This window comes from Pongo abelii, chromosome 6, assembly GCF_028885655.2.
Source record: "Pongo abelii isolate AG06213 chromosome 6, NHGRI_mPonAbe1-v2.0_pri, whole genome shotgun sequence".
Lineage (NCBI taxonomy): Eukaryota > Metazoa > Chordata > Mammalia > Primates > Hominidae > Pongo > Pongo abelii.
This window is the reverse complement of record NC_071991.2, coordinates 140,272,806-140,296,196: the sequence shown is the minus strand read 5'-3', so window position 1 is coordinate 140,296,196 and position 23,391 is coordinate 140,272,806. Positions and strand designations below refer to the sequence as shown.

The 23,391-nt window shown below is 41.3% G+C and overlaps 3 gene segments (V, D, J or C); all 3 read right to left on the bottom strand.

Moving 5' to 3' along the window:
* The window catches only part of LOC100935916 (T cell receptor beta constant 1-like), a 288,343-nt gene that overhangs the window by 104,541 nt on the left and 160,411 nt on the right, over positions 1-23,391 (bottom strand).
* LOC134761799 (T cell receptor beta variable 28-like) lies at positions 6,467-7,415 on the bottom strand. The segment is given in 2 exon segments: positions 6,467-7,163; positions 7,300-7,415. Coding segments are annotated over 2 exon segments (393 nt in total).
* On the bottom strand, positions 12,024-12,718 carry LOC100938288 (T cell receptor beta variable 27-like). The segment is given in 2 exon segments: positions 12,024-12,507; positions 12,637-12,718. Coding segments are annotated over 2 exon segments (447 nt in total).

The window sequence follows — 23,391 nt, the reverse complement described above, 5'->3', positions numbered from 1 at the left end:
TCAATATATACTATGTGATATGGTTTGGCTGTGACCCCATCCAAATCTGTACTTGAATTGTATCTCCTAGAATTCCAATGCATTGTGGGAGGGACCCACAGGGAAGTAATTGAATCATGGGGGCCGGTCTTTCCTGTGCTATTCCCATGATAGTAAGTCTCATAAGATCTGATGGTTTTATCAGGGGTTTCCACTTTTGCTTCTTTCTCTTTTTTCTCTTGCCGCCACCATGTAAGAAGTGCCTTTCACCTCCCGCCATGATTCTGAGGCCTCCGCAGCCCTGTGGAACTGTAAGTCCAATTAAACTTTTTCTTCCCTGTCACAGGTATGTCTTTATCAGTAGGATGAAAATGGACTAATACAGAAAATTGGTATCAGTAGAGTGGGGTATTGCTGAAAAGATACCCGAAAATGTGAAAGCAACTTTGCAAGTGGGTGACAGGCAGAGATTGGAACAGTTTGGAGGACTCAGAAGAAGACAGGAAAATGTTGGAAAGTTTGGAACTTCCTAGAGACTTGTTGAATGCCTTTGACAAAAATGCTGATAGTGATATGAACAATAAGGTCCAGGCTGAGGTGGTTTCAGATGGTGATGAGGAAATTGTTGGGAACTGGAGCAAAGGTGACTCTTGTTATGTTTTAGAAAAGAGACAGGTGGCATTTTGTCCCCACCCTAGAGATTTATGGAACTTTGAACTTGAGAGAGATGATTTAGGGTATCTGGCAGAAGAAATTTCTAAGCAGCAAAGTATTCAGAAGGTGACTTGGGTGCTATTAAAAGCATTCCATTTTAAAAATGAAACAGAACATAAAAGTTTATATAATTTTTCAGCCTGACAATGCAGTGGAAAAAAAAAAACTCATTTTATGAGGAGAAATTCAAGCCAGCTGCAGAAATTTGCATAAGTAGCAAGAAGCCTAATGTTAGTCCCCAAAACCATGGGAAAATGTCTCCAGGCCATGTCAGAGACCTTCATGGCAGCCCCTCCCATTACAGGCCTGGAGGCCCAGGAGGAAAAAGTGGTTTAATGGGCCAGGCCCAGGGTCTCCATGCCATGTGCAGCCTAGGGACTTGGTGCCCTGTGTCCCAGCCACTCCAGCCATAGATAAAAGGAGCCAACATAGAGCTCAGGTTGTGGCTTCAGAGGGTGGAAGTCTTGGTACCTTTCATGTGGTGTTGAGCCTGTAGGTGCACAGAAGTCAAGAATTGAGGTTTGGGAACCTCCGCCTAGATTTTAGAAGATGTATTTAAATGCCTGGATGCCCAGGCAAAATTTGCTGCAGGAGCGGGGCTTTCACAGAGAACCTCTGCTAGGGCAGCACAGAAGGGAAATGTGAGATTGGAGACCCCACACAGAGTCCCTACTTGGGTACTGTCTAGTGGAGCTGTGAGAAGAGGGCCACCATCTTCCAGACCCCACAATGGTAGATCCACCAATAACTTGTGCCATGTACTTGGAAAAGCCACATGCACTCAATGCCAGCCTGTGAAAGCAGCTGGGAGAGAGGCTGTACCCTGCAAAGCCACAGGAGTGGAGCTGCCCAAGACCATGGGAACCCACCTCTTGCCCCAGCGTGACCTGGATGTCAGACCTGGAGTCAAAGGAGATCATTTTGGAGCTTTAAAATTTGGCTGCCCCACTGGATTTCATACTTTCATGGGGACTTGTAACCCTTTTGTTTTGGCCAATTTCTCCCATTTAGAATGGCTGTATTTATCTAATCCCTGTACCCCCATTGTGTCTAGGAAGTAACTAGCTTATTTTGCAGGTTCATAGGTGGAAGGGACTTGCCTTGTCTCAGATGAGACTTTGGACTGTGGACTTTTGGGTAATTGCTGAAATGAATTAAGACTTTGGGGAACTGTTGGGAACGTATGATTGGTTTTGAAATGTGAGGACATCAGATTTGGAGGGGCCTGAGGCAGAAGGATATGGTTTGGCTGTGTATCCACCCAAATCTCTACTTGAATTGTATCTCCCAGAATTCCATGTGTTGTGGGAGGGACCCAGGGGGAGGTAATTGAATCATGGGGGCCAGTCTTTCCCAAGCTATTCTCATGATAGTGAATAAGTCTCATGAGATATGATGGGTTTCTCAGGGGTTTCTGCTTTTGCTTCTTTCTGATTTTTCTCTTGTTGCCACTATGTGAGAAGTGCCTTTCACCTCCTGCCATGATTCTGAGCCCTCCCCAGCCATGTGGAACTGTTAAGTCCAATTAAACCTCTTTTTCTTCCCTGTCTCAGGTATGTCTTTATCATCAGTGTGAAAACAGACTGATACACTATGTAATGATTATACATCCTTCATTACATTTTCTCTTTCTTTAAAATATCTTATGGCCTGCTTTTTAATGTTTTCATTAGTGAATAGTACCCCTTCAGTGTTCCAAGTTAAATAAGACAGCATCCATTGGATAGAACAGGTACCAGTTTATTCTACCGAAAGCTTGAGCATAAAGGAAATCTCCCTAAACTTTCTGCCATTGATGTCTGAGTGAACTGAGCCAGTTCTGATGCTCTCAACAGAGGGCAGACGAAATCTATGTTATATCTAGGTGCTTGTCACTGCCCTTTATAGGGAATGGTGGGATGAAGAAAACCCATTGACTCTTAGTTTCTTACTATTTCTGTTTTAATGAATTGAAATTAATTGAAGAAGATCTAGCACAGATGAGAAGACATTTCCCAATTTTTCAAGCCATACAAAAGTGGCTAGGTCAGTTAGGAGGATACTGGAAAATTGAGATAATTTAATTTTAGCAGCAAATTTTCAAAGTTGTCAATGTTAATCTTATGATATGATGGTGACATGGGAGATAAATGATGATACAGTGTATCTACAGCTGGTTTAATTGTGATTATCAAAGAATGTTGTAAAACACACAATTAATATGATTATGTCCACTTGTCCGTCACTAACAACACCCAGTTTCTGCTCTCAAGCCTTCATCCTTCTACTTCAAAATGGAGGTGTTGGAAGTTTGTGCTAAGACATTAAAAATGTCTTTGGTGCTATGGCTATCTTGCTGTTACAAAGGTAGAAGGTAGAATTCCCTAGCTGTGTGGATTACATCTTTCCCTAATGGTTGGGCTTGGGACCCATTCAGCTGAGGATGGAAATATACCTATCTTGGATTCAATTATCTTATTATTTAAAAAACAATATAGAAACATGCCTTTTCCACTAACTTTTCAGCTGTGTGGTTATAGGAAAGTCATTTAAATTTAGGTTTAATTACACTTCACCTATTTAAATTTATTTTTAATTAGGAGAAAATAATACCTGTATGTCAGGGCTGCTGTATTTTATATGTATAAACTACCTGTGATATCTCAGTGGACTCTAGAGAAAAAAAAATTGCTTCCTTCTCTAAATTTTCCTTGTTCCCTGCAGGAAGAGGCCAGACCTCTTCTCAGCCATGTCCCAGCAAAGAGCCCTGTTTATACTCCCATTCAACAAAAAATAATTTATTTTGTTATATTTTCCCAAATCACATAATTTAAAACATTGCTTAAAAGACATAAAACCAACCCAAAGGCCTATCAATGATAGACTGGATAAAGAAAATGTGGCACGTATACCCCATGGAATACTATGCAGCCATAAAAAGGAATGAGATCATGTCCTTTCCAGGGACATGGATGAAGCTGGAAGACATTATCCTCAGCAAATTAACATGGGAGCAGAAAACCAAATACCGCATGTTCTCACGCATAAGTGGGAGTTTAACAGTGAGAACACGTGGACCCAGGGAGGGGAACAACACACACTAGGCCCTGCTGGGGGTCAGGGGGCGAGGGGAGGGAGAGCATCAGGACAAACAGCTAATGCTTATAGGGCTTAAAACCTAGATGGCAGGTTGATAGATGCAGCAAACCACCATGGCACATGTGTACCTATGTAACGAACCTGCACATTCTGCACATCTGTCCCTGAACTTAAAGTAAAACAAAATAAATAAATAAATAAATAAACAAACATTGCTTACTTAGAGATTTAGAGTATCAATTTTTATGTTCTGTGAATTTGTTGGTCTCCTAATGTGATGTATGTTTATGTATGTTTAGTGAAATAATGGTTTACATTTTCTGAATTATTCTCTGTACCCTCATGGTAAACATCCATGATCTATTGTGTGCCTTTAAAAGTCTATTATGTGGGTCGGGCGTGGTGGCTTACACTTGTAATCCCAGCACTTTGTGAGGCCAAGGTGGGCAGATCACGAGGTCAGGCATTTGAGACTGGCCTGGCCAACATAATGAAACTCCATCTCTACTAAAAATAACAAAAATTAGCCAGACATGGTGGCATGTGCCTGTAATCCCAGCTACTCTGGAGGCTGAGGCAGGAGAATCACTTGAACCTGGGAGGTGGAGGTTGCGATTAGCCAAGATTGTGCCCCTGCACTCCAGCCTCAGCAACAGAGCGAGACTCCATTTCAAAAGAAGAAGAAGAAGAAGAGGAAGAGGAAGAGGAAGAGGAAGAGGAAGAGGAAGAAGAAGAAGAAGAAGAAGAAGAAGAAGAAGAAGAAGAAGAAGAAAAGTCTATTCTGTAAACTGTGAACTCCCCCAGTGAACACTTTTTCATTTTTTTTTCTAAATTCAAACCTCGTATCCCAATCTACAATCCTTTTGTCCTCTTTAGATGTCTTCTGTTACTCACTTTGATGTTTGATACTCCATCTCTACTGATTTTCATTTTCATTTTTTTATGTGTTCTTCCCCTCTCCCTGGGCTGCATTTTCTTAGCAAGGTGAGGCTGTGTTGGAGGCAGCAGGTGGTAACCATGCCAGAAGGGAAGCTGAGTCTGGCATAGCACTCTTTCTACCAGGGACTCAATTGGGGTGATGACCCCTGTGATGGAAATGGTCCCACATAGCCCTGGGAATGGACACAAAGTGCTGGTACCTGTTCCCATCTCTTGCAGTTGATCTTCTGAGTCTGGGCAATACTTGCTATAAGAAACAAATAATCTGTGGGAAAATGTAGGACTCTCAGAAAACCTGAAGTTTCACTGAATATGAAAGTCTGTAGATACAGTGTTCTGTTATTTAACTCTTTTCCTGTTCAGTAAAAAAAGTGCGGCTCGCTGCCAGCATTCATTTAATTTGACATAAACACGCCCTTTGAGGCTGAAGCAAATTTGACTGATAATCAACATGAAAATAAAATATAAAAACTGTTCTTGGAATTATTTCTAAACAGAACTTGCCTCTAATCCTAATGTCACAGAAATGTATATAATAATCATTATTCAATAATTTTTGTGTGTAGGAAAATTTCAAAGCACAGAACAACAGAAAGTGAAACATCACATTCCACACAAAAATATTGCTGTTCTCTGCAGATCTTGCCATCCTCATCATTGTGTGAGCAGCAAAAGTTGCAGTGACCAGTTGGGTTTTGTTTCTTTGATGTTGGTGGTAATGCTCTTGGGGAAATGTCTTCCAGGCGGGCCAAGAGGTGTGACATCATCAGAGCGTGGACGACCTCAGAGACGTTGCTGCCCTGGCTCACAATGCTTTTTCAGCATCCTTTTAATCAATGTCAGTCTGAAGTTTCTATGGCTAATCGTGTGCTGAGAATTCTCCTTCTTGAACAGGATGTAGGAGTTAAGCACTGTAATGTTTAGAAGGTGGAGAAAGAATTTCTTGTGTCAAACCTTGTGTGTTATCTCAGGGGAAACGCTGCAGCCGCAAGCACCGCTAGCGTGTATTCGTGGGGCAAAAGGGAAAGGATTTTAATGATATTCTGGGAAGATATGCTTTCTCTGTTCTGGATGTTGACCTCAGCCAGGAGAATTGTGATTCCTGTCTTTCCTCAGGGAAAGAATCTTCCTCTTCCTTCCGGTAGAATCTCTCACAGAAACATTTGCAGGGTATTTCTTCCTTTTGATGGTTTCTCTTCCCTCATTTACTTGTATTCAAAATCAGCTCAAGTCCTGTCTCACACAAACTTAATCTTGAATATTGTAATAGACATTCACTTAATTTTTTCTCTGACTTCTTCCACACAAAAATTTAGCACTGAATCAAAATATGTTTTCAGATGCCTGTTTTGTCTTGCCAGTAATAATTGTGCAAGTGCTCTGCAGTTTGGGATTTCTAATACGCTTTACATTTATTTGTATTTCCAAAGCACTGTTAATTTTTACTGACAGAAGAGCATATGTTTTATTCTTAAAGACAGACAAATACACACTTTTTCCAGAAGATTGTGAGTGCAGTTATAACCAAATTCCTAGCACCTTCTGCAGCATAGTTTAAACCTTCTGTGATCAGAATTTTTTTCCAGCAAAATATGATTGATCAGAGAACCTGGAGGAAGATGTGTTTTAATCAGAGTTTTTCTCTTTCTAAATTGAATGAACAGAATTCAAATTCCACAAACTTTCTCTTGAATCAGCACACGGGCAGTAAAAATCATCGAAAGAATTTAGAATATGTTAATGTCCTCTAGTGAAAGTTCAACCAAGAGCAAAACACTAAGCAAAGTAGAAAATGCACAGTAAGAGAGACAAGGATAGAAAAGGGAAGGTGAAATTAATTAACGAAATGGTAGAACAGGGCTACGGTGTGAATATGCAAGAGGACTTCTCCTCTTTGTTGGGACTCGTGAATTTACAACACATTGGATTGGGGGAATTAAATCTAGAACAGTCCCTGACTTGTAAAGGGGTGAAAAATAATACCTCATTCTCTCCTTGCAAAGAAGTGTGCTTATGGAGCTAGTTTCTCCTTAGTGGCCACTTTTTTTCTATTTAGCATGAATGTGCCATTGGAGCCAGCACCAGCCCTGAGTTAGGGCCCCTTCTCTCTTACGTCTGCTCTTTTTGTGCAGAGAGGATGTGGCTGTGCTGCGCTGTGGATAAACTGCTGGCACAGAGGTACATCGATGTCTGGTTGGTGCTGGCGGACTCCAGAATCAGGGAGAAGTGCCCCTTCTTCTCTCTAGAGACACTGTACCCCTCAGGAACATCTCCTTGTTCTTTCATTTTAACATCATATGAGAAATAGATCAGCCGTAGCCCCAGACCTGGGTCTTGTCGATACCAGAACATTCTTTCATGGTCCATATCCTGGACACATTCCAGAAACACTTTCTCTCCCATCCTTTTGACTAGATATCTCGAGCTCTGGGTTACTTTCACATCTACGAGGCCTGTGGGAGACAGAAAGCGGGCGAAAAAGAGGCCATCAAGGAGCCTGAGGAGAAAAGAGCTTTGTATACAAGACCTCAAAATAGTAGGACAGGGGTTGCCACCAACATCCCAGACCCAACAACTCCCAGGACTCACATACAGCCAGGAAACAAAAGGCCACGTGACAGAGGAGCCTGATTCCCATGGCTGCTTTGAAGAAAGAATAGGTCTTCTCCCAGGACCAGGCTGTGGGTTGATGGTCTGTGATGTCATTGTCCCAGCCCACACTCATAATCCCCCAGCCATTGTCTAGACTAGAAAGGGTCTAGAGGTGCTAGAGAGTGAAGGATATCCCTTGTGCTCATGGAAGTGTCACTGTGTGTATGTGCATGTATAGAAAATAGTTGACACAGCGGGCCTGAGTCTGCTGGCCTTAGAAGGGCCTGCTTGCATGGTTGGCTCTTGATTTGCATCTGCAAACTTGAATTTTGGGAGTGTTCCCACCATAGTAACTGGTAAGCATGGCTTAGTGTGCCTAGACTGCTTGCACAAACCATGTGGGTTAGGCTGAACACTTGCTTTACGTCAAGTCTGGAATTATGCTGCATGATAGGCAGAGGGTGCCAATGTGATCAGTTGAATTATTTTGCAAGGGCTGCCATAAGTCACCACACACTGGGTCATTTAAACAACAGAAATGTATTTTCTCACACTTCTGGAAACTAGACCTCCAAGATCGGGGTGTCAGCATGGTTGGTTTCTCGTGGAGCCTCGCTCCTTGGCTTGTAGATGGCTTCCCCCATGTCTGCACATTGTCTTCCCTCTATGCATGTTTGTGTCCTAATTTCTTCTTATAAGGATCCCAGTCATATTAGTGAGGACCTCATTTAACCTTAACCACCTCTGTAAAATCCTTATCTCCAAACGTAGTCATATTCTTAAGTACTGGAGGCTGGGATTTCAACATATGAATGTTTAATGACACGATTCAGCACCTAACACCAGCAACTGAAATTATTGGAGGTGCTGAGTCTCTAATGAGCTTCCCTGGGCAGAAAGGTTGTTCTCACATTGCTGCATTTTCATTGTCGGGGTGAGAGTGTGCTCTCTCGCGGAAGAGAACATAAGGAAGTCTCACGTGGATTTCTCCAAACTCCACTATGTCTTTGTTCTTTGTGATCATAGTATTCTTACTACATATTTGTGATACATCTTTTCTATGAGTACAAGGACACGCCGAGTCCCATGAGTCCTTCTGGTGAGTCTCAGTCTTTGAAAGTGAAGGTAATTTTTTTCCTGACCAACTGTGATTAGGAAAACCTTACCATTTTCTCTCTCTCTCTCTATCTCTCTTTCTCTCTCTCTCTCCTCACTCTAAAAATACATTTTATTGAGAGCAGTCTTAGTTTCTCATACAATATACTTAATAATTACTACAAGTAGCATATTGGTTAATAGGGCAGGCTTTGGAACTATGCTGCCTGGGTTTGAATCTGGTTCAAATCCACATGTGTAGGTTCATGTGAGTGCTCACGTGTGTAGGTTTACCCGATGGGGTTGGGGAGATTGTGGTATATCAGTAATGGGGTGGTAGATGTGTTCAGCCCCAGGTGCAAGTGATAAAGGGTGCAAAGCATTTTAAAACCATCATAAAACCCAAGTGAAATGGTTTTGCTTTTATTATCACCAAGTGCCAGGAATTCTAAATACTTTTGGTGATAAAAGATTCCTTCAATGAAAGATTTGTCCTTATGTGACTGGCTCATTTCACTTAGCCTTATGTCAAACACAGAGAAGCAGAGAACAGAATGATAATTGCCAGGAAAATGGGAGAAGGAAGAGCTGAGTTGCCATTCAATTGGTGTAAAGTTTGAATCGTACAAGATAATTACATTCTAGAAATCTGCTGTACAACATTGTCCCTAGAGTTAGCAATATCATATTGGACATTAGTTTTGTTTAAAGGTTAGATTTCATGCTAAGTGTTATTCCCACAATAAAAAGAAATCTCACCAAGTAATTTTGGTACACATCGAGAACCACTGATCAAAACAAAAGGGTCAGCTACAACTGACCACTATAGTGGTTGACCACTAAGCAACCACTATAAGTGTGATGCTTATAGTGCATTTTCCAGTAATACTTTACTTGTGGTTATTTTGCTAACATTATTCATTAAAACTTTTTAATGGTCTAAACAGGTTTTGATACAGTATCCATGCATAGTATGAATCAATCAAGTCATACAATAGTTTTTAAGTTGTTTGCAATAATATAAAATAGTTATCAGAAGTATTCAGACTATATTCCTTAGTTTTGACATTACTGTGAATATCTAGTATCTAATCCAACAGACTTGGCCTTATGTCATTATGCCTCAATCAAGCATAATGACACAGCTACCCAACACAGACAACTTTGAACTTCAGTTTCACCAGACTATTTGCTTACACAAAGAGCTTTACATCCATAAACATTCTCATCCATAAACATTCTTATCTTTAGTACAATTTTTTTTATTCTACAAGATGTGAAGTCTCAAAGCTTCTGTTGGCGAAATCTGTAAGTGCATAGTGTATCCTAACCTGCTTAAATGAAAAGTATAAGACTAAGATTAAAATTGTCCCCTGAGACACAGGTAAACAAAAAGGGAAGCATGTGGGGCCCCAGAGAGGATCCCTGAAGACCATAATGTAGAACGCAGCCTTCTCTAGTAGGTGGTGTGAGGGGGGCACTGGATTGATGCAGGTCAATTCTAATAAAGAGCCCAGGCTGAGGAAGCCCTATTGAAACAGCCAATGAGAAGGAGGGGAAAGAGGACATTGGCACCTACGTCTCACAGGTGCACCGTGATCTGGGGATAGATTTCTTTTTTTTTTGAGACAGAGTCTCATCCTGTCACCCAGGATGGAGTACAATGGCACGATCTTGGCTCACTGCAACCTCTACCTCCTGGGTTCAAGCAATTTCCCTGCCTCAGCTGGGATTATAGGTGTGCACCACCACGCCTGGCTAATTTTTTGTATCTTTAGTAGAGATGGGGTTTCACCATGTTGGCCAGGCTGGTCTCGAACTCCTGACCTCATGATCCACCCACCTCAGCCTCCCAAAGTGCTGGGATTACAGGCGTGAGCAACCGTGCCAGGCCAGGGATGGACTTTTACAGTCTGGGGCCCTCAAGAGTTCCATAAGTCTCAGTGCAAGGAGCTGGGAAAGGCTCCTAAGTGCTTCTGTGGTGGCAGTGGCTTCCTCTGGTAAGGGCAGGCTCAGGAAGGTAAGACCATCTCTCCCCTTGTGGCAGCCTTTTCTGTGCAGAGAGGAAGTGGCTGTGCAGTGCTTCGGGTTAACGGCTGGCAGTGTCTGCGAAGGGCTGGATGTCTGGAGGTTGCAAGAAATAGAACTTAAAGTATATATATATATAAAAAAAGAAATGCTCAGTCTCATCTCAAGAGACACAGGTCTATTAGAGACTATTTGTTTGTACTCTAAGCACCAACTGAGAAATAGATTAGTTGGAGCTTCATTCCTGCCTCTTGTCTGGCTCAGCACATATCGGTCATAAAACATATTCTGGTTGTAATATAAAACTTTCTTTTCTAACTCTGAGTCTTGATAAACTGAAATTTCAGTGACGCCAGCATTCATGGACATTGTGGCTAAAAAGAGAGAACTTAGGAAATATACTGATGTGTAACCCCCAGAAAAAGGCTTAATGTAGGGTTTAGCAAACCGAGTTCAAGGATATCATACCTGTACCCATGATCTACCTATTCCAAAGAGGCCAAAAGCTATAGAACAGAGAAGTCAATGGCTGGTGAGTTCATGGTGGTGTCTCAGTGCTGGTGTTAGCTCTGTTCAGGCTGTTAGAAGAACACACAGCAGAGAAATAACCCAGTCAATGATTCAAGGAAATCGTCTTGGAGGAAGTGACTTCTAAATTGGTCTATGAAGGAGAATCTCCCCCATTCCTGGAGTCTCCCAGTCCAGACCTCTCTGTACATTTGCACCAGCAGTTTATCCACAGTGCTGCATAGCCAGCTGCAGTCTGCACAAAAAGAGCACCTGGAAGAACAGATGAATACCAGAGAGAGAAATGGTATTCTGGGTAGAGTGACTATTGTAGATAAAGACCCAGGAGTGAGTCAGCAGTGGACATATTTGGGGACCTGCGAGAAGTAGGATGTTTCTGGGGTAGATGCAGGCAGTTGTGGTAGTTGAAGGATAGGGGAAGTCAGTGTTAGAAAGGTGGGGGATATGCAAAGGTCACATCATGGAGGGGCTGAGAGACTTGCAAACTAACATGAACTTGAGACTTTAGCTAGTTAATAGAAATAAGCCAAAGAGTTTTAAGCTTGAGGGAGTGGTTGTGGGTGGGGGCAGGTTGCGGGCTTGCAGGTAGGGTGGCTACTTGGAAGGTGATTAGAGGGATCCAGGTGAGATCAGTGAAATTAGAAAAGTTAGTAAAATTTGTGAGGAATTTAGTACTTAGAAAAATACAGGATGGGGTGGTGGATTCGGTGTGGAAGGAGAAAGTCAGAGAGAGAGTAAAGATCAGTCTTGCATCTCTGGCTTGGGCATTTGGACCATCTGCTGAGAGGAAGAAAACAGGAGGTGCTGGGTTTCATAAATAACTCCATACATGGTTTTCCTCCAAGTGACAAAACCTCCAGAATAAACGGGACCTGGAATACAGAACCAAATATTGTTGAGACCCATTAGATTGTAAATGGAGTCTTCAGTTTGGGCAACAGTTTAGTTGAATTTAAAGATATAAGCCCCACAAGAAGAAAGATGAGAGAGTGTACCCTGGCACTAGACCTAACTCAGTTAGCTTGTCCTGCCCAACTTTGAAACCTCATTGGTACAGCAGGTAGAGGATGGACCCCTGGTTCCACAGAGTGGCTGCATTGCAGAGTCTCTGAGGCTGGCGAGTGGGGAAGGGCTTCTGTGGGATGATGGAGGAAGTTTATCCTGTTGGTCGGCGAGGGGTCTCCTGAAGGAGGAGTCTCCTTGTTCTTGCAGCTACCCTCTGTTTTTGTGCAGAGAGCAGCTGGCTATGCAGCACTGTGGATAAACTGCTGGTGCAGAAGTACAGAGAGGTCTGGTTGGGGCTGGGCGACTCCAGGATCAGGGGGAAATTCCTCTTCTCTTTTCGAGAGACGTTGTACCCTTCAGGAACATCTCCCTTATCAACGACCTCAACATTCATTGAATAGTAGATCTGCCTTAAGCCCAGCCCTGGGTCTTGTCGATACCAGGACATATACTCATGGTTCATATTCTGAGAACAAGTCACTGTTAACTTCTTTCCAGTCACTGTGATGAGGTGTCTTGGGTTCTGGGTCACTTGGGCTTCCAAGGGGCCTGTAAAGGAAGGGGACAGAGTCAAAGGCAGCGCTGAAGGGGAGCTCCAATGCTTAAGTCTTTAGGAGATGCCTTGGGCTGAGGCCTACAAAATAAGGCCAAAAGTTGCCCATGTGTTCTGGGACTCACCTGCTCCTAGAAGGCAAAGAACCACATAGCCAAGGAGCTGGGGGCCCATGGCAGCATCAGGCAGGCATCTGCCAGTTCTGGGAGCTCCAGTTGGTTTCTGTAATGTCTCCACCTCTTCAGCTATTTGGGCCTCAGTAACATTTTTGGGAGAGAAACCACTCCCACTACAGCTCAGAGGGCTGAAGTGTACAAAGGCAACACAGCCAACTCAGGCTGAGGACATTTGTAATCAATGTCATTTTCCTTAATCTATGTGAGGCTGCTTCTCTTTATACATGTGCCACATTTTCTTATTAATACAGTCTTGTACAAATTGTCAAATATTTATGTATTTTGGATCTCAGAGTATAAAGTGGTGTAACACATTTGATTATCACTTAGAAGTGTGAGAACATAAAGCTTATGCTATTGAAAGCTGCATTATCTTTTTTTTTTTTTTTTTTTGAGAGAGTCTCACTCTGTCACCCAGGCTGGAGTGCAGTGGCATGATCTTGGCTCACTGCAACCTCTGCCTCCCGGGTTTAAGCAATACTCCTGCCTCAGCCTCCCCAGTAGCTGGGATTACATGAAAGCTGCATTATCATATATTTTGAAGTCATTTCTACTCTGGCAGAAAAAATTTCAAGTATATCCCTGACTTCATTTATCCACTGGTATATATTTTTAGTCACTACATTTTAAAAGAGTCTAAGGTATAAAATCTCAGATTCACATCATAGATTATTTTGCTAGTCTATCGCTGTTTAAAATCCAAGACACCCAGCTTCTTTGCTCTTTAGCAAAATTGACTTAGTCATCATTGCTAGAGCTAGCAGCTGTTTCCACCAAAGATGGCATCTGGAGCATCTTTCTTCTTTTCCCTTTCTCTGTTCTTCTCCAGAAGAAGCTGGTGAAAGGCAGAGGCAACATCTGCTTCCTGCAATAACCTCAGAGTCTTACTAGCCAGCTCTGCTTCCTGCCTGCTTTTGGTACGTGCTTTGCTTTCTTGCCACTCCACAGCTTGCTGTACGTGGAAGGTATCTGTCCCTGGATATCGTGTTGTAGCCAGGCAGTGTTTGGGGCCAGGAGTGTCAAGCTTCTCTTAGCTCTTCCACCAGCTGCTGGTACTGCTCTCTTTTCTGGCTGAATATGTTCTTCCTACATTGAGGTGACTTTCCTAGGATTCCCCAGAATGCCTTCCTCCTCGAACACCTTTGAACTTTTCTTAATTTTTTAAATTAAGGTATAGTTGATGAATAAAAATTGCATATATTTACAGTGCTCATTGTGATTTTTGACACAAGTATACCTTTGAATCCTTCTTGTACTTTGTAGGAACGAATGTATTCCTGGATGGCGGAATAGAAGGAGGCTACCCCATTCTTCCCAAAAGCTTCCTACCACAAGTAGAGCCTCACAGAGCCCGTCATTGTTTTTGCCAAATCACTATCAACTCCAGACAAGAAGGGGCCCCCTTCCCGGTTTTCAGGGCTACTCTCAAACCTCAGAGATGAGTTCCTTGCCCCCAGACCCCTTCATGGTGAGAGGTGCAGCTCTAACAGTTTCCATTCCATGCATTAAGAAAGGAGTGATTGCTATCAGGACCTTAGCTCTGATCTAAGAGGAGTATTCTCTCTTTTTCTATTTCTTCACCACTGCTTTCTGGAAAAAAATGTAGGGAGAGAGCTTGGCTCTACTTCAGCCACAGGTGTTTGCATTTTCCTGGCAAATCCTCCATATCCTAGCTATGAATTCGGGTGTTCTTAAGAGAGGGAAAACAGCTTTCATTCTAAAAACCCACCGCAAGTAAATGATTTCATGTTACTTAGTAAACCTTGACATCCCAAATAGCAAAATCTTTCAGAATTTACTCACGTCCACATAGCTCACTATTAGTGGATATTGGATTTCTCAACATTCCGTGGTGTTTTCAAAGTTGAACAGGTACATAATTACACTTCAGAGTATTATAATTTTTCCCAATCTCTGTTCATATTAGATTAATTCAAGATTTAGGAGGTAGCTAATTCTATATTCTGTCCCTCTACCAGCTAATTCACTCTCCTCAGCAATGTGGCTTCTCCTGTGTTCCTTTGACTATGAGGCTATTCTGCTCTCTTGTTTCCTTTTCTACATCAAGCAAGGTAATAAAATGATGCTGTTAGCCTGAGGCCCCAATAGCCTTACAGTAGGAGCCAGTTGTTTGGCTTTCCCACCCTTCCTTCCTACAACCTTCCCTCTGATCTTTTCTACCCAATTCCACCATATTTAGGAATTCTAGAAACTTATTCTATTCCATTTCCCTAATGTAGGGCAGACTCCTATGTCCCTAACAGCGGGAATGGAAAGTAAACAGAACCCTCTAGATGGCTGGGCACTCTGAAACATCTCTTTCATCTTTGCATTTTAATGAAAAGCATTTCATTCTACGCCATGCCATCCCTTCCTCTCCTTCATACTTTTTCGGTCTTTGCTCTCTTCCTTCTCCTTTTAGGGACTGCTCATCCACCCAACCAGGGCAACAGTATCCCGATAAAAGTAATTAAGCTAACACCTACTAAACTGATGAACCATTTCCTAAAAACCCCTGTAAGAGAACCTATGCCTTGTCCCTTTAAATATAAAGCAAACTTTTTTTGTTTTTTTCTATGTGATTTTGAGCCCAGCAATAGACTGCGGAATTCTCACCTCACTTCAAATTCTATTTCAGTTATGCTCAGGCCATTTTAGTTCTGAGAGTCACTCCAGTTTATGTATTTTCTTGTACTATATGATTAACTTTTGAAAGACCCCAATGAGAGATATTTATATATCAAGTTTTTAAAATTGATAATACAGTATTCAATTTTATCAAACTTTCCTTCCCACCATTATCTGAATTTTAATGTTTATATTACAGGAATATGCTAGTGCCCTCTAGTGGAACATCGGAGTGGTGGGCTGAATGGTTCCTTAAAGATGTCCAGGTGCTAATAATCCCTGCAACCCGTAACAGCTGTGGATGTTCAGTTAGATGGCAAATGGGAATTAAAGCTGCAGGTGCAATTAGGGCTGCTAATCAGCCGACCTTGAGATAGGAAGCAGTTCGTGGATTATCCAGGTGGGTCCAATGTAATCACGCAGGTCCTTAAATGTGGAGACCCTTTCCTGGCAGTGTTTAGAGGGAGCTGTGAGTATGGAAGTAGGGTCAGAGCAACAGAACGTGCTGCCTTTGAAGATAGAGGAAAGCAACCCATAAGGTAATAAAATCAATTCTCCCCTGTAGCCTTCAGAAAGGAACCCAGATCTGCCGAAACCTTGATTTCGGCTGGGTAATACCTATGTTGGTTTCTGAACTATTGAACTGTAAGGTGATACATTCGTATTGTTTTAAGCCACTAAATGGGTGGCAATTTGTATAGTAGCAGCAGAAAACTAATACAACCACCAAGACCAAAAATGTATGGCCAAATGTGTAAGAGGGCAATTAGGATGAAAAGAGTAAACGTGTAAGATCGGAGTGCAGGGTCTTTGGGGCATCTTGAGCCTGTGTGGCGGCTCATAGGTCAAGTCGCTTCACCCCTGGGGTTTGTCATATCCGCTCAGAGAGGATGTGGCTGCACTGATAGGCTGCTGCTGCAGAGGGTCTCAGAGTCTGGTTAGTGCTGGACGATTTAAGGGTTGGGAAAGATGATTATTTTTTCCCTTTTTTCTTTTTGGTTGGAATGACTATGCTGACTCAGGGCATCTTTTTCAAAGCCGCCAACTTCAGAAGAATAATTAATAGATTAAGTTTATCCCCAGCCCTGGATCTTATGGATTCCAGGAAGTTTGGTCTGGTTGATAATCTGAAAACATTTGGATACAACTTTCCTGCATCATCTCAGGGTCTGTGTTACTTTGACATTCATGAGCCCTTAAAAGAAGGATGCAGAAAAGTGACTACATAGCCCCCCAGGAAACTCATGTGAAAGCCACGAGGAAGAGCCTGGACACACCAGGACGGTGATTATCCCATATGCTTTCTGAGAATACCTGCCCCTGTGAGCCACAGGCCACACACAGATGAGTGTCCCAGCAGCTTCTCTCCAGATTAGGTCATTTCCTCACAGAGCCTCACCAAGATATGCACTTTTAGACCAACTCAGTTCTAGAAGAAATGGTTTTTTTCTGTTCTAAATATTTTCTAATGGTTTTGTTCTCCAAAATACATCTTTTAAAATTTGTTGAGTTGGTTTCTTCTGAGGCCTCTCTCCTTGGCTAGTAGATAACCATTTTTTTTTCTATACCTTTTTTCTGGTCTTCCCTCTTTGCATGTCTGTGTCCTAACCTCCTGATAAGGACACCAGTCATATTGAATTAGGGTCCACCCTAATGACCTAATTTTAACTTAATTATTGATGTAAAGACCCCATCTCCAAATATAGTCAGTCACACTATGGGGCACTGGGACTTAGGGCATCAACATATGAAATGAAGAAGGTAGCACAACTCAGTCCATAACAATGGAAATAATACAAGTACTTACCTTACATATTTGTTGTGGCAATTAAATGAATTGCCATGAATAAAGAGGTTAAAGGATTGCCATGGGTACAGCTATTCAAAATATTTTCTCTACTGCTGCTTCTATCACAATACTTTCTTATGTCAGTGCCAGTCTATGTGTTAAACTACTCACGTACTGTTTCATTCAACCCTCACCCACTTCTGAGAGGCTTATATTATTTACTTCATTTTATAGATGTGAAAACTGAGGGCTTAGAGGGCTTAAGTCACTTTTTAAAGCTACTAAGTGCCAGAAACTGACTGCAAATCCTGCACTCTCAACCATGATGTGTAAATATTTCCATTTCTCTACGTGCTTTATGGTAAATGTGATGGTGAATTTACCACTTGACAATTTGACTTTTCAATTTCTTTTGGGAATTATTTTCCAATCACTCCAGTTTCTACACCTAAAACAGAATTAATACACTTTCCTTTGCCTGTGTTGTCTCTTGGTGTCATCTTCAAGTTACTGGTGGAAGGTATCTTATCAGCAGTGAATCTCTGCTGGTCTGCAGCAACCTCAGTTCTTGCCTCTTCGGAAGAAAATTCCACTGAGGGTCATACAGCAGAAAAAGCGACCAAGACAAGTTTTAGAGCAGGAGTGGAAGCTTATTAAAAAGGCTTTAGAACAGTAAAGAAAAGAAAGAACACTTGGAAGAGATCCAAGCAGGTGACTCAAAGAACAAGTGTGGCATTTAACCTTGATCCTGGGACTTCATAGGCGGCCATCTTGTGCCCCTTTCTCATGATTCTCCCCTTAGGATAGGCTGCCGGAATGCTCAGCGCCCTCCTTGCGCTTCGGAAGTGAGCATGCGCAGTGTGTTTAGGAAGTTGTATGCATGCCCATCTGAGGCTTTCCCTGTTTCTGTTGGAGTGCCCCTGGAAGGTCCTACTCCACCCTTTTGTCTCTCAGTGCACATACCTGTGTTCACCTGCCCAATACCTGAGATTTTATTGGAAACCTTCGTTGCTTCTCCTTGGTGCCTGCATTCAATTGACACTTTAATGTTAACAGCTGTGGATCAGCAAGAGATTGCCCCTCCCTATCTCAGGCTGCTAAATTATGCATTATTTTTAGAGAGGCCATGTTATAATCTCTGAACCAATACCAGATTGTCTGACATTCCTGGTCGGTGGGGGGAAGGGAGCCCTCTCCTGCCCCACTCATGTCTAACTAACCACCTGTAACATCCAGGTACCCCATGCTGTCTCCCCACATTCCTTGCAGGCTCAGGGTGAACTTCCCAAGCAGGATTGGCTTTGTTTACATGCTAAAAGCATGATTTCCATATCAACGGCAGGAATCTGTTACCTTTCTTTTTCTACCCTTCTGTAGTTTTGCTTTTAGATTATTATTATAGTAATTTTAGTCAAACTGAATGTGTACTTGTATCTAGGTTGGCATCTTAAATTGAAACAAATATCATTCTAAATGTGTTCACTTTCTAAACATTCATGTTTTATGTATAGATTTTTGTGAATAGTACATGGTTTTAACTGTTTAGACACTCCTACAGAAACAAACATCATAGGATTTAATTCTCTTGAGGGGCAACGTGCTAATTTCTTGTGCAAAATGGATTTCCATTTTTATGCTTCCATTGTGTGGGAGGGAAGCTGGACAGTGAGTGAGCTTCCTCTCTGAAATTTCTGATGACAAGAATGGTTTCTGCTCTCCTGCTGTTCAGAGGGTCACGTTCTGTGTTTTTTGTCACAACCTCCTTACCTTCCTCGGTGACAGCACCTTCATGACTGGGTGCTACTTAGCAGGGTCCATAAACATTATGCTGGCAGGACAAAGGAAGGAATTATTCCCAGGATGAATAGTCTCCCTGAGGATTGAAACAGCTGTAGTGTTCCCTGCTGGAACATTTTGATCTCAAACTTGCAGAGATGAGGAATTTGTAGAAATGGAACCTGCCAAGAACAGAAACTGGCAGAATCTGTCACAAGAAAAAGGTCCCAATCAGACTCCAAGAGAGGGTTCTTGGATCTTGTGCAAGAAAGAATTCATTGGGAGTCTGAGTAAAGTGAAAGCAAGAGAAATAAGAGAATGGCTCTTTGGAGAATGGCTACTTCAAAGACAGAGCAGCCCTGAGGGCTGCTGGTTGCCTATTTTTATGGTTATTTCTTGATCATATGCTAAACAAGGGGTGCATTATTTAAGCCTCCCCTTTTTAGGCCATGTAGGGTTATATCCTGATGTTGCTATGGCATTTGTAAACTATTATGGTGCTGGTGGGAGTGTAGCAGTGAGGACGACCAGAGGTCACTCTCATGACCATATTGGTTTTGGTAGGTTTTGGCCGGCTTCTTTACTGCAGCCTGTTTCATCAGCAAGGTTTTAAGGACCTGTATCTTGTGCTGACCTCCTAACTCATCCTGTGACTTAGAATGCCTTAACTGTCTGAGAATGCAGCCCAGTAGGTTTCAGCCTTATTTTACTCAGCTCCTATTCAGGATAAAGTTGCTCTAGTTCACATGTCTTAGACATTTCCTCCCTCCCTTTTGTAAGAGAACCCTTAATCCTAAGGTTGTAGAGGGACAAAGATTTATCTTCTGTAACTTCTTCAGGCTGAATAGGGGCGATGATATTTCTGCCTAACTATTATGGTCTCTTGTGTTCAGGGTAGAGAGGAGCTCAGTCAGAAAGCTTCAGTATGATGAAGGCCATTCAGAACTCTTGAGTCCTGACAAAAGGTGATATCTGAAAGATTAATAAGTATTCAGTTTAAGAAAACATTTAGTAAACTTAGTCTGCATTCCTACACAAAGAGTAAAACAGCAATATAACAAAATAAGCAAAAGTATCCCAAGTAAACTAAATTAGAAGGCTCTTCATGAACTGGGCAACTACTGGAACCAAGCTGACATGAGGTGGCTAGCCAATTCCAGTACATGCCCAGAGTTAGAATAAAATCCAGATTTTTACATTACCAAAATGCCTTGTTTTTTCAGAGTAGCAGGCAAAGATCACCGGTTGGTTCATAGGAATAAGCAGGGTTAGCCTAAACTGCATAAACAAACTTAACAACTGATGAGATTAGAATTTAATAACAAGTGTAACATAGGTCTTGAAACATAATATTCTCTCTCCTGTTTTCCATTTTCACTAAAGATAAGTCATGATAAGACCAATTTGCTTTATTATACTTGGCCTGATTATTTGTATAAAGTACAGCAAGAATAATTATTTTTCACATAGACTTTTAACACTGGCTTTGATGGAACTTTGTTTCTTAGAAGGAATCTTAGATAAGACTGTTTTTGAGCCGAGCCCTACCATGGGTTTGTACCCTCAAATACCTATGAGTTGAGTAAATTCCTCTCTTCTTGGGGTCCCAAGATAACTTGGGGCCCCTGGACCTGTTAGAAGGTGACATTGTTTACTTACCATAGGTCAGAAATAATGTACATGGACTGTTGTAGCAAAGGTCTGAGGCCAGTTCCCCAAGGGGCTTTTATTGCCTTGGCAAGTCAAGTTTGATTCCTTAAAGGAGAGTATACCATTCCATCAAAGTCTTGGTAAAATAACCAGTTTCTCCAATTGTGTCTTGTTACCAATAATAATAATAATAATCAAACAAAACAAAACCAAAACAAAACCCCAACAGATTCTTATTATACTCATGCAAATAACTATATTGCCATAAATTAATAATACTCACAACGAGTTTCCAAAATCTGGAGAAATCAAGTAAAGAGAAAAAAATATGCTCTCAATTTTGTTCACACAAGTGTACTTTACTCAATTGCTAAAAGCTATAATAGCTCAAAAGTTTCCTGGACTCTGAAACACAAAAGATCAGCAACATTTTACACAAAAAGTTAAAAATGTTACTTTAGACTTTTGCTAGTTTAGTCCATGCAGTTAACTTCTGTTCTGCTTGATATTCATGAACATTTCAGCTCTCCCTGAGTCCTGAAAGGTTTTCCTCTGTTCTGATGTCACAATGTCCAAATTTATCAGAAAATCTGCATTTAAAAGCAGTTTTCTAGAGTCCTACAGTTAATTCTAAACCACATTTTACAGAGAACCAAAATGAGACAATTGTCTGTGGATGACCAAAAGTCTTAGGACAGCCACAACTAAAGCAAAAATTGACTAAAAAATGTGGTTGCCTCTGTGGCATGCAATGATTTTAATTGACAATTATTAATAGCATACACTAAATCATATCAGGGTTAAAGAGGTTTTTTTTTTCAAATAACTTTGGAACATGTACCAGTAACACATTTATACAAATACAGCCCAAAAAAACCAAATGCCATTTTGTATTTGATAATGCTTCTTGTATGATTGTAATATTAAATAAGTCAAACGTCACTGTTGTATTCATACATTATTGATGTCAAACCCAATTCTTAGTAAAACCGTATAGACAAATGTATTCAATCTTAATGTTGACCATAAGGTAAGGTTTTTATAAACCTTTTATAACCCTTTACAAGTTTTTGTTAAAGAGTAGAATAGTGCTTTTATTCCAATGTTCAGTTTCTAGAATAACTGAATAACACCCCTTTAATTTTAGCCAATGTTTGCACACAGAATCTCTTTTACAGTTATTTTTTCACAAGCCTTCCACAGCTTTCTTGAACAGTCAGCTTCATCCTAACTTGAAACGATCCTTTAATGCTTTAATCTAGGCAAAAATCTAAATTCCCACGACTTTATATATATATATATTTTTTTTTTAATGAAAAATGCATTTCACTTTCTTTACACAATTTGCGTATAAAACTGTTTTTTCAGTAGTATCAATTACATGTTATAATGTTGACTCTTACCAAGGTTTTTCACCAAAAGTTGCTAAATTCAGGATTTTAATTACATACTAGGTGTGGAGCCTAGCCTGGGACGCACTAGGCAGAAGTCCAGATAAAGGCTGACTCCAGCATAGCTACGGGGCGTGGCTAACTCCACATGTCCCCAGGTCTTATCTAGAATCTAATGGCTTCAAGGTAGGTTAATTGAACAATTTTCAAAAGTTAAAGAAGCAGTTTATGACCTTCAAGCATTTAGCAATCTTAACATCTGTCCTGCCTAATTTAAGCCAAATGTTTATATTTTTGAAGATATTTTTATTTTACCAATAATTTTCAAAACTGTCTTTATTTCTGGAAAATTGAAGTCACATGAACTAAAAGACATTACACTTTTTACTTTTCTGACAAAATATTTGATTTAAGCTGTCATTATTAAACCCATTAATCAATGCTCTTTTAGAAATAAACATCACATACACATAATGCATGTAAATACATACACAGAAGAATATAAAAAAACTCATCCCCTGAGGCAGGAATTGAACCCTGAACACAGGATGCCATTGTGAAAAGAGAAAACATGGCCACATGGTTACAGCTTCAAGCTCCCAAGGACACGCAAGACAAGAAAAAAATCTCATCCAATTTTTCTCAGGAACCTGCAGCAAAGTTTGTAACTGACCAGTTTGCTGGTCTGTCTTGAAAAGCGGTTTACAGGTGTCCTAAACCAGTGTTCTATCATCAGGTATCCCTCTTCATGACAGAATAATACAGAAAAACACACAAAGCACATCAGATTTGCTACAGCTTAAGTCTAGCTTCAAAAATCCTTTCTTCCATTAATCAAACTTTATAGGAGATAAACAGTTATTTTTACCATTAATTCAACCAGTTTGCACAGAGAAAAAGAGGCAGAAAGAGAGAAAGAGGAAAGCATTGCCTGAGGCAGGGTGGGGAAGGGGAGGCACTCGGAGACACCAGAGAAAGACCCACCCATTTCAGTGACGCTGAACAGTTCAGGTGGCCGCATGATGGTTGTGAAGGATCTTTTCCAGCATTCCCATCAGCTCTCAAGTTTTCTGTTTTAGGGAGAAAATAGTTCCCCATGTCCCATGATCCTGTACATGCCTAATCCTGTTACCCACAGCTGTCAGCAAGGAGTTCAAGGCAGATTAATCCAAAGAGAATAGCAGTTAACATCCCGTAGTGCAAAACCCGTTCTTAGCCCAAAGGGACTTTACCAAGACAGACTTTCTAAGAAGGGCCACTAACCCCCTAAATCTTAGAAAGGAACTCTAATCCTCCTAAATCATGCCTCTAAGCCAAGGTCATTCAAATGTCCTTGCCTTTTATTAAGAGGGGCCTTTAACCCTCTCTGTCTTAGGAGCGACTCTAACTCCTCTAAGTTGAGCCTCTATCCCAATCCCATTCTTTACCTGGGTAGGTACTCTACCACTTACCCAAAGTTGTCCAATCAGT